This window comes from Scyliorhinus torazame, chromosome 28, assembly GCF_047496885.1.
Source record: "Scyliorhinus torazame isolate Kashiwa2021f chromosome 28, sScyTor2.1, whole genome shotgun sequence".
In the NCBI taxonomy this organism is placed as follows: domain Eukaryota; kingdom Metazoa; phylum Chordata; class Chondrichthyes; order Carcharhiniformes; family Scyliorhinidae; genus Scyliorhinus; species Scyliorhinus torazame.
This window is the reverse complement of record NC_092734.1, coordinates 23494394-23510155: the sequence shown is the minus strand read 5'-3', so window position 1 is coordinate 23510155 and position 15762 is coordinate 23494394. Positions and strand designations below refer to the sequence as shown.

Sequence of the window (15762 nt, the reverse complement as noted above, 5' to 3'; positions counted from 1 at the left end):
TCCTCTTAACAAGAGATTCCACTTCCCTGGTAAACCACGGTTCCCTCGCTCGACGCCTTCCTCCCTGTCTGACCGGTACATACTTATCAAGAACACGCAGTAGCTGATCCTTGAACAAGCCCCACTTATCCAGTGTGCCCAACACTTGCAGCCTACTTCTCCACCTTATCCCCCCCAAGTCACGTCTAATGGCATCATAATTGCCCTTCCCCCAGCTATAACTCTTGCCCTGCGGTGTATACTTATCCCTTTCCATCATTAACGTAAACGTCACCGAATTGTGGTCACTGACCCCAAAGTGCTCTCCTACCTCCATATCCAACACCTGGCCTGGTTCATTACCCAAAACCAAATCCAACGTGGCCTCGCCTCTTGTTGGCCTGTCAACATATTGTTTCAGGAAACCCTCCTGCACACACTGTACAAAAAACGACCCATCTATTGTACTCGAACTATATATTTTCCAGTCAATATTTGGAAAGTTAAAGTCTCCCATAATAACTACCCTGTTACTTTCGCTCATATCCAGAATCATCTTCGCCATCCTTTCCTCTACATCCCTAGAACTATTAGGAGGCCTATAAAAAACTCCCAACAGGGTGACCTCTCCTTTCCTGTTTCTAACTTCAGCCAATACTACCTCGGAAGAAGAGTCCCCATCTAGCATCCTCTCCGCCACCGTAATACTGCTCTTGACTAGCAGCGCCACACCTCCCCCTCTTTTGCCTCCTTCTCTGAGCTTACTAAAACACCTAAACCCCGGAACCTGCAACATCCATTCCTGTCCCTGCTCTATCCATGTCTCCGAAATGGCCACAACATCGAAGTCCCAGGTACCAACCCACGCTGCCAGTTCCCCTACCTTGTTTCGTATACTCCTGGCATTGAAGTAGACACACTTCAAACCACCTACCTGAACGCTGGCCCCCTCCTGCGACGTCAAATCTGTGCTCCTGACCTCTATACTCTCATTCTCCCTTACCCTAAAACTACAATCCAGGTTCCCATGCCCCTGCTGCATTAGTTTAAACCCCCCCAAAGAGCACTAACAAATCTCCCCCCCAGGATATTTGTGCCCCATAGGTTCAGATGTAGACCATCCTGTCTGTAGAGGTCCCACCTTCCCCAGAAAGAGCCCCAGTTATCCAAAAATCTGAAACCCTCCCGCCTGCACCATCCCTGTAGCCACGTGTTTAAATGCTCTCTCTCCCTATTCCTCATCTCACTATCACGTGGCACGGGCAACAACCCAGAGATAACAACTCTGTTTGTTCTAGTTCTGAGCTTCCATCCTAGCTCCCTGAAAGCCTGCCTGCCATCCTTGTCCCCTTTCCTACCTATGTCGTTGGTGCCAATGTGGACCACGACTTGGGGCTGCTCCCCCTCCCCCCTAAGGACCCGGAAAACACGATCCGAGACATCACGTACCCTTGCACCTGGGAGGCAACATACCAAACGTGAGTCTCTCACGCTCCCACAAAATCTCCTATCTGTGCCCCTGACTATAGAGTCCCCAATTACTAATGCTCTGCTCCTCTCCCCCCTTCCCTTCTGAGCAACAGGGACAGACTCCGTGCCAGAGGCCCGTACCCCATGGCTTACCCCTGGTAAGTCCCCCCCCCCCCACAAGTATCCAAAGCGGTATACTTGTTTCTCAGGGGAACGACCGCAGGGGATCCCTGCACTGACTGTTTTTTCCCAGTCCCTCTTACAGTTACCCACCTATCTCCAATCTTTGGTGTAACTAATTCCCTGAAGCTGCTATCTATGACCCCTTCTACCTCGACCTTGACTCCACCCCCGAAATATACACTCCGCCCCGGAACGCCCACCAACTGCAGCAGCAGAGACAGCGACTGTGACTCGGACGATAGCCACAGCAGCCTCCCTACTATCCCCATGCAACAGGCCCCACACCCAGCGATTCAGACTACGATCCAAGTGATCCCTTCATGATCACTTTCCTAAATAAACCCCACCACCGAACCACACTGACGACCCCGATTTTGTCCCCACACAGCTAGACACCAATTACTGGCACCGAGATAACTCGTTCAGAGTCGTCCGCAACACCGAGAGCAACCCCACCTCACACCCCGCAGCCCTTTCAGCCCTGATACACTCAAGAGTTTGGCACCCGGGAGAAGAGGACGACCTTGGGTCTGACTCCCAAACCGAGAACCCCTTTGCGACCCTGTTCGCTACCGAGAACTGAAGTGTCCAGATGATGTTTTAAAGGAACCGCTTGGGAGAAGTGTTGTCCTTTCTGATGGAACCCGCAAAATGTTTTATGTTGTTTGTAAGTTTGTTAAATGTTGTATGTCCGACAGGTGAATTTTTTTCTCACTGCCCCACGCCTATTCGGCCAAAACCTCTGAGGACTTGCCTACAGAGACTCACCATTACCAGACACTAGTTCAGCAGAAACCTCTGAGAGCTTGTCTGCAGAGACTGGTTAAGGTACCAGACGCCCGTTCGTAAGAGCCCTTCTGGTTCGAAGGAAAGAACCACTACGGCAGCCCCACCACGATGACTACATTTCTTGCCCGTTCTTGTCGGTTGCTCAGGCAGTGGAGAAACGTCTTGGGACCCGCCCTGCCTGGGAACCCCCCCTCTGGTCAACTACACTCGGGTAGGGGAGACACGGCTTTGGTAGCCATCCTACCCGGGGATCCCATCCAACTCTTACCCGTCGCGGCCCATACGCACCTCATTTAGGAAACTTTCAGTTCAAAAAGTTGTGTTTTGTTTAGGTAACCTTTAGGTTGCCACCCACATGCTATTTACATCCTGAAACATTTGGATGGTAAATTGCACAGTCTGCGAGACGGCTCGCACTGGTTCATTATTTGGAAGTGTGTCTTGTCCGAAAATTCGATTTTGAAAAAAAAAAATGAGGGAGTCACACATAGTGACCAATTATAAAGGGAGTAATTGGCACTAAAGGACACACTATCGTACGAGATATTAAACAAAGATAGTAACAGACACTATGCTTGTTTCCACAGAACTCCAGAAGCTCCAGGACCGGAGGAGAAGAAAAGGAAAGAGAAGAGCCATGAGGACTTCCTTCATATGGATCAGCATATTTATGGACATTTGGTTGCACGTGAACGCGAACCCCATGACTTCAAGCCCCCCAGCCGTTAATGTTTCACTTCCCCGCAGTACCCAGAGCCCAGTCACCAGCGACACCACATCATCTTGGTGTGCCAGGTTTATAACCTGGTACTCTGTCCTATGTAATAGAAACATTACTGGTATTAGCGATACTCTGCTGCATAGTGCAGACTATGCATCTACGGAAATGGAGGAGAGCCTACCGCGCTCGAACCCCGGTATATAGGATCAGATCCCCTGGGCGGAATTCTCCACTCCCGCGCCAAAGTGCCCATGCCGTCGTGAACGCCGTCGAGGTTCATGACGGCGCGGAACGGCCCCTATCCTGACTGATTCAGGGCCCAATAATGGGCTAGGAGCGGGGCCGCGTCATTTACACACGCCAGGCCTCATCGCCGCGTAAAGGCATCGCCGCATACATGACGCGGCCGGCGCCGCATAACTGGCGTCACCCGCACATGCGCGGGTTGGCCGGTGCCAACCCGCGCATGCATGGTTGCCGTCCTCTCCGAGTCCGCCCCGCAAGAAGATGGCAGACGGATCTTGCGGGGCTGCAGAAGAAAGGAGGTCCTCCTTCAGAGAGGACGGCCCGATGATCGGTGGGCACCGATCGCGGGCCAGACCCCATTTGAGGTACCCCCCGGTGCAGGATCCCTCCCTCCCCCCGCAGGCCACCCCCCCCCCCCAGCGTTCCTGCGCTGTTCCCGATGGCAGCAACCAGGTGTGGACAGCGCCAGGGGGGAACCCGCCGTTTTGGCTGATGTATAAAACGCTATGATTTTGTTTGTATGGTTGAGGAAGTTAGGATGATGAAATGTTTAAGTGTGTGTAGTGTATTAAGAATAATTAGAGGTTCCCAGTTTATTGTTTTGTAATGCATGTCCCTGTTTGACATAGCGCCCTTAGAATTGTTAGTTAAAAATGTTTTGCATAGCTATGGTCAGTGCAGAGGCCATGAAGGAAGTGTCCCCCCCAGGTCAGGGAATGGAAAGCAACATAGTTACGTGATCCTTCACGCTTCGCGTTAGGTTCACAAGGAGGGAATGTAGCCAGTTAAAATGGCTAACTCCCGATTTAAATTGTCTAACTCCCGATTTAAAATGGCGAACGGCAAAGGCTGATGGGAAAGTCAGCCAACAGGACACAAACGAGCAGCTGCAGGTTGAGTGTGTATTTACCTCTGGAAAGGCCAGACAAGATCGATACCAGCAACCATCAGCATAACAAAACACCAGCCATCTGCATATTAATGAGCAATCCCCGGGAACAATGAGCAACATTTAGACACATAAAGCAAAACCAGACTCTTTGGCGCCAGCAGAAGCCTACACAAAGGGAGTAGAACGACCACCTCAGGACCGCCCATCGATCAGGGAACCGCTCCAGCATTGAAGAAAATCGAACCAAGTGATTGGGACAAAGTCCAATCACTTGGAACCAGGTACAGGGTCCACCTCGAAAGGCGGGAAGCCCCTGGGGACTATAAGAATTAAGCCCAAGTTCAGATCGTTCTTCTTGATCTGGTCACTCAGCAATGCGAACCAACCCTTGACAGTGACCGGTTCAGCCACCGCCGATATCCAGTAAGTCTTACTTCAAAGTTCGCTACGAGATAGGCACTCCTAGCTACCAATCTGTACCAACTTTGAATTCCGCAGGCTCAGAACCCGAACGAAAGGCCATTCGTTTCCCTGACCTGGTGGGCCAGTTCCAAGTGAAGTATTGGCCTGTTAGTTGTAGAAGTAGCTTAGACGTAGAATTTGTACATGAGTAGTGATTACTGTGTATAATAAATGTGCTTTGATTTAAATCTTACTAAGCGGTGTATTGGATTATTGATCAGTACTCGGACTTGAACCACGTGGCGGTATCATAAAGATACCTGGCGACTCAAGAGCAAAGGTGATAAAACAGAGCAATTAAACTAAGGCAAAAGTTAGCAACACCTCCGGCCATCACCCACAACACTCTCCATGCCCCATCCTTACCACTTCATTCCATCTCCCATCCCCTGTGTCAAGCTCCACCTTTTCATCCACCACCCGCGTGGACCTTCAAGCCCCCATGACAAATTCTGCCCTTTCACCCACCTCCCCATGGCCTCTCATGTCCCCCACCCTTCCATCTATTCGCCATGCCAATCTTTGGCACTTTGGATGCCCATCCAGAACCAATGAACCCAGTAGTGACAGTAAGGTGTATAAAAGCTTACAGAAAAGGTAATTCATTCAAAACTTCCTACTATTTAAAAAAAAATGATTTCACAAGCTAATAAAAGTGTCAATCATCCAGACCGTTAAAAGTATTAAGAACAAAAAACACACTACGGTTGCGTAAACAGACATTGTGAAACGGACAGTACAGATCAGAGAGCCTTTCAAACAGACAATGCTCTCTCAGGGATACAGGTGTTTTAGTACTGTAATGGTTGGCTGGTCTTTCAGCCAGACATATACAATGAGGCTTGCCGGAGAGCCCAGACATCCATGAAACTTGTTGAAAAACCTGAGACCCAGAGAAAACATTATTTGACTGACAGCTCAGGTTCTATGATCTCTGCTGTCCATTTAACAATGTTAAGTGATTTCCAGGCTTTATGGTTTTTGTTATTGATATTTTAAAGGGTCTGGATGATTGATACTTTCTAATTAAATGACTTTTTTTCAACACAGGAGAAAGTTATGAATGAGAGGGCGGGTGGAAGGGAGAACATGAGGGGTACCAGTTGAACTTACCTTTTAAAAGATCCCCTACTGCAGACTATAGCTCTTTACACTCTTCCCCCCCCCCCCGCTGTGGATTTCTAGCCAGGCGGGAAAGCGCAAATGTGAAAGGATGGGATTCCCTCCAGGTTCCTTCCTTTCCTGGCTCCATAGCAATTTTACACAAGGCCACAGGCTGGAACCCCATCCTTGCCCCAATTGAGACCCTGAAGTAGCCAATAATTGGCTGTGAAATGGCTGTGGGACACCATGAGTCAGCATGGACGTGTTTCCTGCCAACCCTTCAGATACAAGGAAGCAAGACCCCTGCCATCTGAAATATTCAGGTCGATGTTTCACAACTCCACCCACCAATGGTCCTTGAATGACAACACTTTAAAAACCTGGCCCTCGTCTATGAAAGTGGCAGAGAAGGACATGCCTATCTCCGAATGGAGCCAGCCAGATTGGGAGTGCCTGCACTCTTTAAAGGCACTCCTGTAAACCAGACAGCCCACGAATGGGCTTGGGAATCCCAGAATCAGGACCTGTTTGCTATTTTTAAAGGGCTCCCAAGTCCTCCTGACTCAAGTGAAAAATCCAGGCGAATTGGTCAAAAAGCAGGCAATGAAGATCTCATTGCTGTAACAATGCTTCTCGATTTCTCAATTGGCAACTTACCAGGAAATTGGCATAAATGTCTTCAAGCAAAATGTACAGAAAATAGTTCCATGAGAAATGCAGATAATGCTTGTTTACTCACATGCCTTAATCTTCCCAAAACACTCAACAAGTTTTCATGAAATTGTGCCCTTGAATTTGTAGAGCTCCTCTGGCATCGTGGGCAGATTTCCTAAAATGTAATTTTTACATTTTCCTCTGAACGACTGCACACGCAGTTCAACCATATTTCTCTGCAGGTTTTGCCACTTGAATTCCCATGAACAGACACAGCCTCTGAATTCAGATGCACAGCATACAAAATAATGTAAACCAATTGCTTTCCTCTTTTCCCTAGCGCTCAGCATGGATTTGATTTACAAATAATTTACAACTTTCAAGATTTTTGCTCATGTTGCCCGGCTTCTACTGCAGGGGCCTTTCACTATCCTGAGCCATTGTTCGCCTGAGCCAACATTGAAAAATTGTGGCACAAAATCTATCCCCCTTTCTAAAATATGTATTTTTATTGGCTGGAAGTGGAGAGAAATGTGGATGTTCCACAATAAAATCACGTTAACACCGACAGCAGCTGCAAGATACAGAAGTTTCTAGAACGTAGATATTACACATGCTGCGATACAACTCAACTGATTACATGATCAATGACATTTACTGGCTCGATATATCTGAATATCTTCCAAATTAATTTGGGATTTTCTCACCATCTTTGTGTAACTAATTATTTGCCAGTGCATATCGCCTCCTGAACAGAAATAGGGAAAAGCCTACAGATGTTTGAATTATCAAAGAGGTTTCTGAGCTTGCTTCGGCAGCCTGTACAGATGCTATCAACTCAGTTTAACAGCACATCAAATGACCATGTTCTGCAAATTAAGTTGATCTTGGTTCTGAATAAACTGCTGAGGAATAGACCCATTCCTTGCTAAACTGTATTTGTTATATACATCTAGCCTGGGGGCTGCTTTACCTCAGTTGGCTGGGCAGCTGGTTCATGTACATCTAGCCTAACAGCATGTTACTAATTATTTCTCTGGATTACTCAAATACCTAAAGTAATCCTATATCCAGCAGCATTGATGCAACATACACTGGGCAATCACAGAGAGATAATTGGTATTTTGTTTCACAAATGGAGTTTAAAAGAGCAAGACTTGATTATTATTTTTAAAAAATAAATTTAGAGTGCCCAATTCTTTTTTTCCAATTAAGGGGCAATTTAGCGTGTCCAATCCACCTAGCCTGCACATCTGGGTTGTGGGGACGAAACCCATGCAAATACGGGGAGAATGTGCAAATTCCACACGGACAGTGACCCAGAGCCGGGATCGAACCTGGGACTTCGGCGCCGTGAGGCAGCAGTGCTAGCCACTGCGCCACCGTGCTGCCCTAGAATTCAGATTATGACAACTGTAATTATCAATCATAATGTAAAATCTGTACAAATATTATCGATTTGATTTTGATTGAGGTGCAATTTAACTAAAAGGTATATCACATATAAACAGGAAGCATATTGGGCCGCTATTGAAAAGGGCAGATTTTGCACTATTGTCAATTAAGAAAAAGGCAGATTTTTACCTCTGATAAATAGGTTATTGAGTTCACGTTTTGCTGTAATTAGCTGTTTGAAGATTAATCTTCAGGTCAATCTTTTTTCTTTTGTAATGATAATGAATGAAATCAAAGTTCTTTTCTCATAAAACAAAAATTGCAATGCTGCAGAGGGTGTGCGGTTCGAGCAGGAACAGGAGTGAAAGTGTTTGGACAAAGAGGAGGGAGGAATAGTTGGAAGTCTGGTCTTTGCAAAGTCAGGAATTCTCTTACAGAAACAGGCATCCAACAAAAGTACGGGTTTCATAACTTGTACCAACAGTATGCCGAGGATAATTGAAGCGTTCAGCTGCTTATTTGCGATCTAATTAACTACGGCTTATTTCAATTAAAATTTAATGGTTATATAATAGACATACCCCCACTTGTCCCTATAGCCCAGCCCAATCCACAATACAAAGACTGAACTGATGAAAGAAATTAAGTCCCATATGACTGGGACTATAATTTGTCCCTAAGCCTCCTTGATTTTCATTGTTTTGGCATCACTGACCACCCCACCTACCTCCAACACCTCTCTTCCACAGTTCAGTCCCACGTGTATGCACTGTAATGAAGATACACTGCACTTCTAATTGCTTTTTCTCCCGCATTCACAGTAACTTCTAATATACTTTTGGGCTCTATTTTTGGTCCTCTCCTCGCCATATAAAAGCTCTTGGCCATATCATCTGAAAACAATGTTTCTATTTTCTGCCTTCTCCATTGATTGCGAGTTGTTGCTATTCTTTCCAAGCTGCCTGACCAGTAGTAACACCCATGTGAACTGAAATTTCTTCTGGTCTTGAATGGCAAAATGAAATCCTCTTCATCAGCTTCCACCAGCATTTTCATGTCGCTGACCTTGACTCCATTCATCATCACCTTGGTTACATTTGGAGATGTAGAAACCTAGTTAACCTGCTTAAAGCTCACATTTCCTTCACCAAGAGGTGCACAGTAGAGGTAGCCAAGTCAGTCAACGTTTGTATTAGCATTTGGTCAGTTCGATTAAATCTAGTCCCACTATCCTGTTGGCACACCTGGTTTCAAATATTTTCCATTTCCCCCCGAAAATTTGTAATGGTTTAACCCTCAGTCGTAAAGCATTCATTCAGTGCTTGTGGGTAAAGAGGTTTTAAACTAACTCCCCACCCAGGGGAAATAGTCTTTTCTTATTTACCCATCAAAATCCTCAAATCATTTTAATAATTTGCATTAAATAACCCATTACGCTTCTCTGCTCTAGTGGAGATAGTCCTAATACCTCAATCTATTTTCATAATTAGCAGCAGCACTTATGCAACATACATAAGAATTAAATGGCACTTTGTTTCACTAATGGGATTTAAAATAATGAGGCTGACATCAGATGGCTCCATTACCATTGCTCCATACCCTACTACTGCTAAGTTCTCAAGCCAGTCAGTCCCTCTGCCTTCACTTTCTACAAAGTACAACTTATTCAGAATTCTGCAGTCCATGTGTTTCCTGCACTTCCAGCATCCCGAACTTTGCCAAGCTCCACTGGTTTAATGTCACGCTGAATTGACTTCAAGATCCTTGTCCTTGCCTTCAAATCCCTCCAGGACTTTGCATCACCCAATCTCAGCTCCTCCACTCAGACATTGCTGCATGCATTCTCTGCTCCATCACACAACTTTACACCACATTTCCCTCTTCAATTTCAAAACCGTCAGTTACTGCTCTCAGTATTTTCTCCCTTTTTTCTTCAGTTTAATCCTGCAAGCCTTTCAGCCACCCCTGCTTAATGTGCTATTTTAAAATCTAGTAAAATGCTTTGTCAAGTCTTCCAGTAGGTCCAATTCAGATAAATAGGAGTTCCCAAAACAAGCAGCAGGATTGAACACACTCTAATCATTCAATACATTCAGTGCCATTTCCCCCAAAACTGATGTTATCAGTTGGAATTTAAAAATGTTTAGTCGCTCTCCAAAATTTAAGAGCACAGGAAATCTGGAAATGGCTCAACATAATTTATTCAATGTTAAAATGTACAGCATCCTTTGAAGTGACTGACTAGAAGGATAACTGATAAATACAAGTGTATCTCTCACTTGTTTGTGTCCTATTTTATACATGTATCCAGCTTTTTCCTCTCAGTCCTGACAGTCACCATGTACAAGTACAAAGGCTACAAAAAGTAAGCAATATAAACAGACACAAATACTTTTTACATGCGTTTTTAAGCTTATGTTGGTCTATTCACACACTACAGTTCTAAATTTTTTTAAAATATAACTTCAATATTCTCTAAAGATAGAAAAATCTACTGATGGAATGCCAATGAATAATTAAAGGTGTTTATCATTGGGCCAACATAACTGAACAGTTACTCTTAGACAGCACTTGTGTTGCTGACTGATAAGTATTTGAAAAAAAGCTACGCTTTATATGAAACCGACTGGTACAAATATTCAGATACGTTGTTAACAGAATGTGTCTTCATTTGTCCAACAGAATATTTTGCATTTATAAAACAGAAAGCTGCCTCACCAAAGGAAAGAAATTAGTTACAAAAAGAAATGTTTCGATTATACACTAAACATTTTTGCAAGTAACCCTTTCAAAACAGCCAAATGAACACAAGGTCTCGCTTTTACAATTTTTTTTTACAGTCTCAGAATTAACAAAAATATAGTTTTCATTTTACTTCAAAGCTAGTAAAACCTAATAAAGGCAAAACATAACAAATGGCTTGCTGTTAAACACAACACAGATTTGTTTTACTAAAGGGCACACAGTCACAAACAAATTCTCCAATGATGTTCTGCTGCATCCTGAATTAGGCAGCAGAGTCACAAAATCAAATGTACATGTATTGTATAACAGAAGTCCAAGGAACAAAAGAATCCCCAGTTCCAGCCCCCGGTGTGGTTTAGCTGTCTGCTATTTGGGCTTTAATCTTCGCTATTTTCTAACTTGCAAAATCCTTTCCAAGGGCAAATAGGCACATTTAAAGTTTCTATTGCATGGCTGTACTACCTCAGTTCCCATACTTCTTTCGAAGATGTGCTCTGTCCAAGCCAAACTCAGAAAGGAAAAATACGAATGTACAAAGATGAAAACAATCCTCACCCAACTTGACTTAAAACAAAATAAATAAGGCTTCCTTCTGTCAACAGATTGAATGCAAAGTGCCACTTCTTCAATATTATTTTATCATGACAGCTCAGCCAAATAGCTGGTCTTCAAGGTCGATCACCATACACCCCGTTTTCATACGTTGGATTGGTTTCCAGGTATGCAGATTTCTCTTTTGGTACATTATATGCTCGGCGAAATCTACCTTCGCATATAGGATCCATTCAAAGGCTGTTTAGACATGCCAGTGTTCATGTGACTGTAGTGGGCTGGTGGGGTGTACATCATGTTACTATGTGGACTACTTTGCATGGGTTGCTGGGCGTATGGCTGACTTCCCATCATGCTCATTTGCATCTGCATGGGATACTGGGCAGTTTGATTCATGTAAGCAGGATTTCCATGGTAACCACTATTCATCATGGATTGAGTCATCCTATACCCATTCATAGCATTCAATGTATTCATATTCATGTTCATAGAATTGACATTATAAGTTGGTGCTGGCATCAGACCCATGTTCATGCCCCGCTGCATGGTCAGGGGTCGAGGTGCAGGCTGCATGGCTACAGATGGTGAGGCATGGCTATAGATCTGCTGCTGGTGAGCAGCAACAGGTGGTATAGACACAGACTTGGAACGTATGGCAACATGGCCTTTGGTTGCCATTTGTGTTGGTAATCTTTGGGTATGAGGGATTCCAATATTTGGGGCTGCCATATTGTGCTGTAGTAGTGGTGAAGCCAGATTCATTGGTGGAGGGGTAAGATTAGGTGGGGGTGTCATTGTAGGTTGTGCTTGTACTGCCCCAGATAAGGAATGAGGCGACTGTGGAAGTTGGACAAGGCCTGTGTGTGGGGTGGACAGGGAGACACTGGTTGCATAGGAAGTAACAGCAGCAGAATGATTATAAGGCAATGGATGATCCATGATTGTATTAGTTAGCTGTTGTAGTTTGGCCAGGCTGAAATTAGCAGATGGTTGGGGATAACCCCCCGTTCCAAAATCACCCTGGCCCATCCTTTCATAGATGCTGATGGTTGAGTTCCCAGTTTCTGGAATGTCTGTCATTTGTATTGCTGGTGTGAAACTGGTGGCCATGCTGCATTGTGACAATTGCTGCTGTTGATTGTTGCTGGGAGGTCTTTCAATTATACAATTTTGGGGAGATTTAACACTGCAGTTTGGCGGAGAGTTGATACTATTTTGCTGCATCATGCTACAACTACCATTAATGTTAGTCATCTGCTGAGTCACTGCGCAACTACTCTGAGTAAGGCTACTGGAAGATATGTTACTGTAAGAGCAACTGTTCTGTGTTGAGTTGTTGCCACAAATGCTGCTTCCCATAGTTGAATCATAGCTGCTTGGGTTCTCATAGTTTTCAGTTGTGCTCTCAATGCTGCCTAGGTCACTGAAGCCACTGTCCACAACCTGCTGTGAATGGTCAGAAACTGAAGGAACATCCATCATCGGACTGGTCTCTACATTCTGTAACGATGGAGCAGAAATAGCACTCTGATCAGGGCTGATCTGAGTATAATTGTTCTCAATGGGAGGTACACTGGGGCTGCTTACAGAACGAACTGACTGGCTAGGATGAGAATGAACAGATGAAAGAGGACTGCTATGGTCTGATGGGTGACAGTCATTCATTTGTGGGCTCTGTTCTGCACGAGTATAACTCTGCAAGTTCCGACAGGCCTCCATGGTTTCAGCACAGTCCTGGTATGTATTTACTTGCTCATTATTTTCTTGCTCACCATTTTCTTGTGTTAATGATTGAACAGCTTGCACTGTTTCGGTGTCAGGTTCTGAAGTCACATTTTCCTCTCTGAATTCTGGTGTCTGCTTGCCATTGTCCTTATGATCCTGGTTATTGGTGTGATCTTCATCTGAATCTGGTAAAGGTTCAGAATTCCTTTCATGATCATTGTTTTGGTCTTCATCAGAATCAGGTTCAGGATCATCAATGCGATCCATCTCATCTTTCTGCTCTGGATTATTGCTTGGGACATTTAACTCTAAGAATGGTTCTTGGCTTAGGGATTCCTCCTTTTGTGCTTCCTCTGGATTTTCTTTTTCCACCGCAATACACTCCATGTGACTGTCATCTTCATCATCTGCATCGTGATCCTCATTTTGATTTGCTTCCTCTTCATCATCTTCTTCCTCATGCTCATGATTACCAGCTTCATCCTCAGGAACTCCATTAACAGGGTCATGCTCTTTTTCAGTTGGTTCTTCCACGGGTTCTTTCTCCTCACTCGAAACACAGACAGATTTACCTGGGGATTCTGGCTTTTCCTCATTTTCAATTTCATCCTCCTCTGATATTGCAGGGGCTACGTTGCTGTGATTCTCAACTATAACCTGCTGCTCAATCACTACTTGCCTCTCCTCTGTTGTGCCTGGCTGGTCAGGCTCCAGGGGAGTTTCCGGTGGCGTGTACAGGTTGAGTTTAAAACCAGTTTTATTCTCGGCTTTGCGTCTCCATTTAGCTGGACCACGCTTCACTCCTTTGGGCCAACCTTTTTTGCGTTTCACAACTCTTGCTATGGGCTCAGAATCAACAGAGTTTTCCTCAGTGTTCTCTTTTGAAGAAGTATCAGTATTTGCTTTATCTGGGCAAGAAAAAAAGAAACTTGCTTTAAGTGTTTACTGCTACCCAGGTGAACAAACATTGGAGCTTAAAATATCTACAGTTCATGTTAAAGTTATAAGTTCAAATAAATTACTTGTAGAAATAACAAAGACATGCTCAGAATAAAGTAAATCATTGTGAAGTTTTTAAACATAATTGTGTTAACATTTAACAAACAGCTCACTGAATTCATTATGCTTTTCCTTCCACTAACTGATTTTATTAATTGAGGTTCGGAGTAAATTAAGGAAGGCAATCTCTCCATTTGGTCCTCTTGAAATCAGTTACCATCAATCTGTTCCTTTTGATTATGTGGACATCGTCACTAGATCTATGCTCAACATCCCCAACTTGGGCAAAGGAAAAAAGGCTGGCCATGGTCCTCCTTCCGGTCACTAATCACTTCTGTTGGAAGTGTGGTGTGAACATGGGTTAAGACAGGATTTGGTTACTTGTGACTGCCTCCACTATGCTTTGTTAGTCTGTTGATGGGTATCATCTAGGCTCATATGGGCGAGATGTTGGGGGCTACTCAGTGCCCAAGAAATCACAGCTCACCCAACAGATCCAAACCTTCAGGAAAGATGGAGGGAAGGGGAATATGCAAACATAATTATTCTGCCTGGGCATCTGAAGGTCTTATTTTGCTGAGGTAAATACTTACATATAATTAACAGCACTTTTCTATACAATGCAGCTGCAAATTAGTATATTTTGTTAAGTAGGACAAGATAAAAATAACAACATCTAATAGCAGATGTTTGATTTATGTGTAAAATAATGATCCTTTTTTAAGATGTACATGTGACCAATTATGCAAGCTCTAATGAACATTTTAAAAGCATCCAAGAATATCATCCAACAGGAGTTGACACTTGTACCAATTTCTCCATATAAAAGTCACCATTATTTTGTCTCCTGTGACTAAATAATACCCATGAGTTTATTTTTGTTACATTTTGACAGCATTTCTTGTGAGTGCTTCATTCCTTCAACATTCCTTGTTAAATTTAAACTATCAAAATAATCATTTGGCAAAGGTATGCATTCCTCTATTTTCTTTTCGTTCCTCTGGTTTCCAGGGGTCCATACATCTGCTGGGGCTGAGGACAGGGCACAGATAACGTCACTGAGACAAGATATTTCAAGCTGTATATATTTGGATCTGGACTGGAATATTTATTTTGCCGAAGAAAATACCATTTCAAAAAATATGTATTTTCTTCACTTTCTCCCACATAATGCCATCTATGTTTGAAACAAAAGGTCTCTAATGACTCTTTTAAATGGACTGGAACTCAATAATAACCCAAAATGATATTCCCTTCAATTTTTCCTTTTCTCACTGGGAAAGCACTTTGCCTCTGCTTAGCATCTTCCCATAGTGGCAAAAACTAAGATTTGGAATTCAGGTTGTGAGGGAACCACATTAAAAAGCCCATCGACTGTGTGGTGCACTTCATTTGGCTCCAACATCTACTAGCTCTCAAAAACACCAACACAAAACAGCTAGCGATATAAATAGGGAAAAATCCAGTAAAACCCCCCCCAGAATTATTGCATCCAAGATCAGTTCTAGAAAAAATATTTTTGAAGAATGTTTTTAAACAATGTATCTGTGTTTCTTGAGGTATTGCACTGTTTTCCAGACCATCATTTTAGCCTTTACAAATGCCATTTTTTTGGTAACCACTTTCAGTTACAACTCAGTCATACATGCATTTATACATTGTTAGCACAGTACACACTGCCATACATATCTACAGTGTAAGCACAGCATACATGATCATACATTTAGACATGTTAGTACAATGTACATGGTCATACATTTAACACTCTTTGCAGTTTGCACTCTCATACATTTATACATTATGAGTACAGTGTGCACTGCATTTCATTTATACATTGTTAGTACAG

General features: G+C 43.7%; 1 protein-coding gene across 4 annotated transcripts in view; it reads right to left on the bottom strand.

Moving 5' to 3' along the window:
• Window positions 1-10078: 10078 nt before the first annotated feature.
• Window positions 10079-15762, bottom strand: part of kat6b (K(lysine) acetyltransferase 6B) — a 235780-nt gene continuing 230096 nt past the window's right edge. For all 4 annotated transcript variants that reach the window (XM_072491649.1, XM_072491650.1, XM_072491651.1 and 1 more), the window contains exon 17: window positions 10079-13825. In XM_072491649.1, coding sequence (XP_072347750.1) covers window positions 11403-13825 — 2423 coding nt within the window. In that variant the 3' untranslated portion in view covers window positions 10079-11402. The remainder of the gene's footprint in view (window positions 13826-15762) is intronic.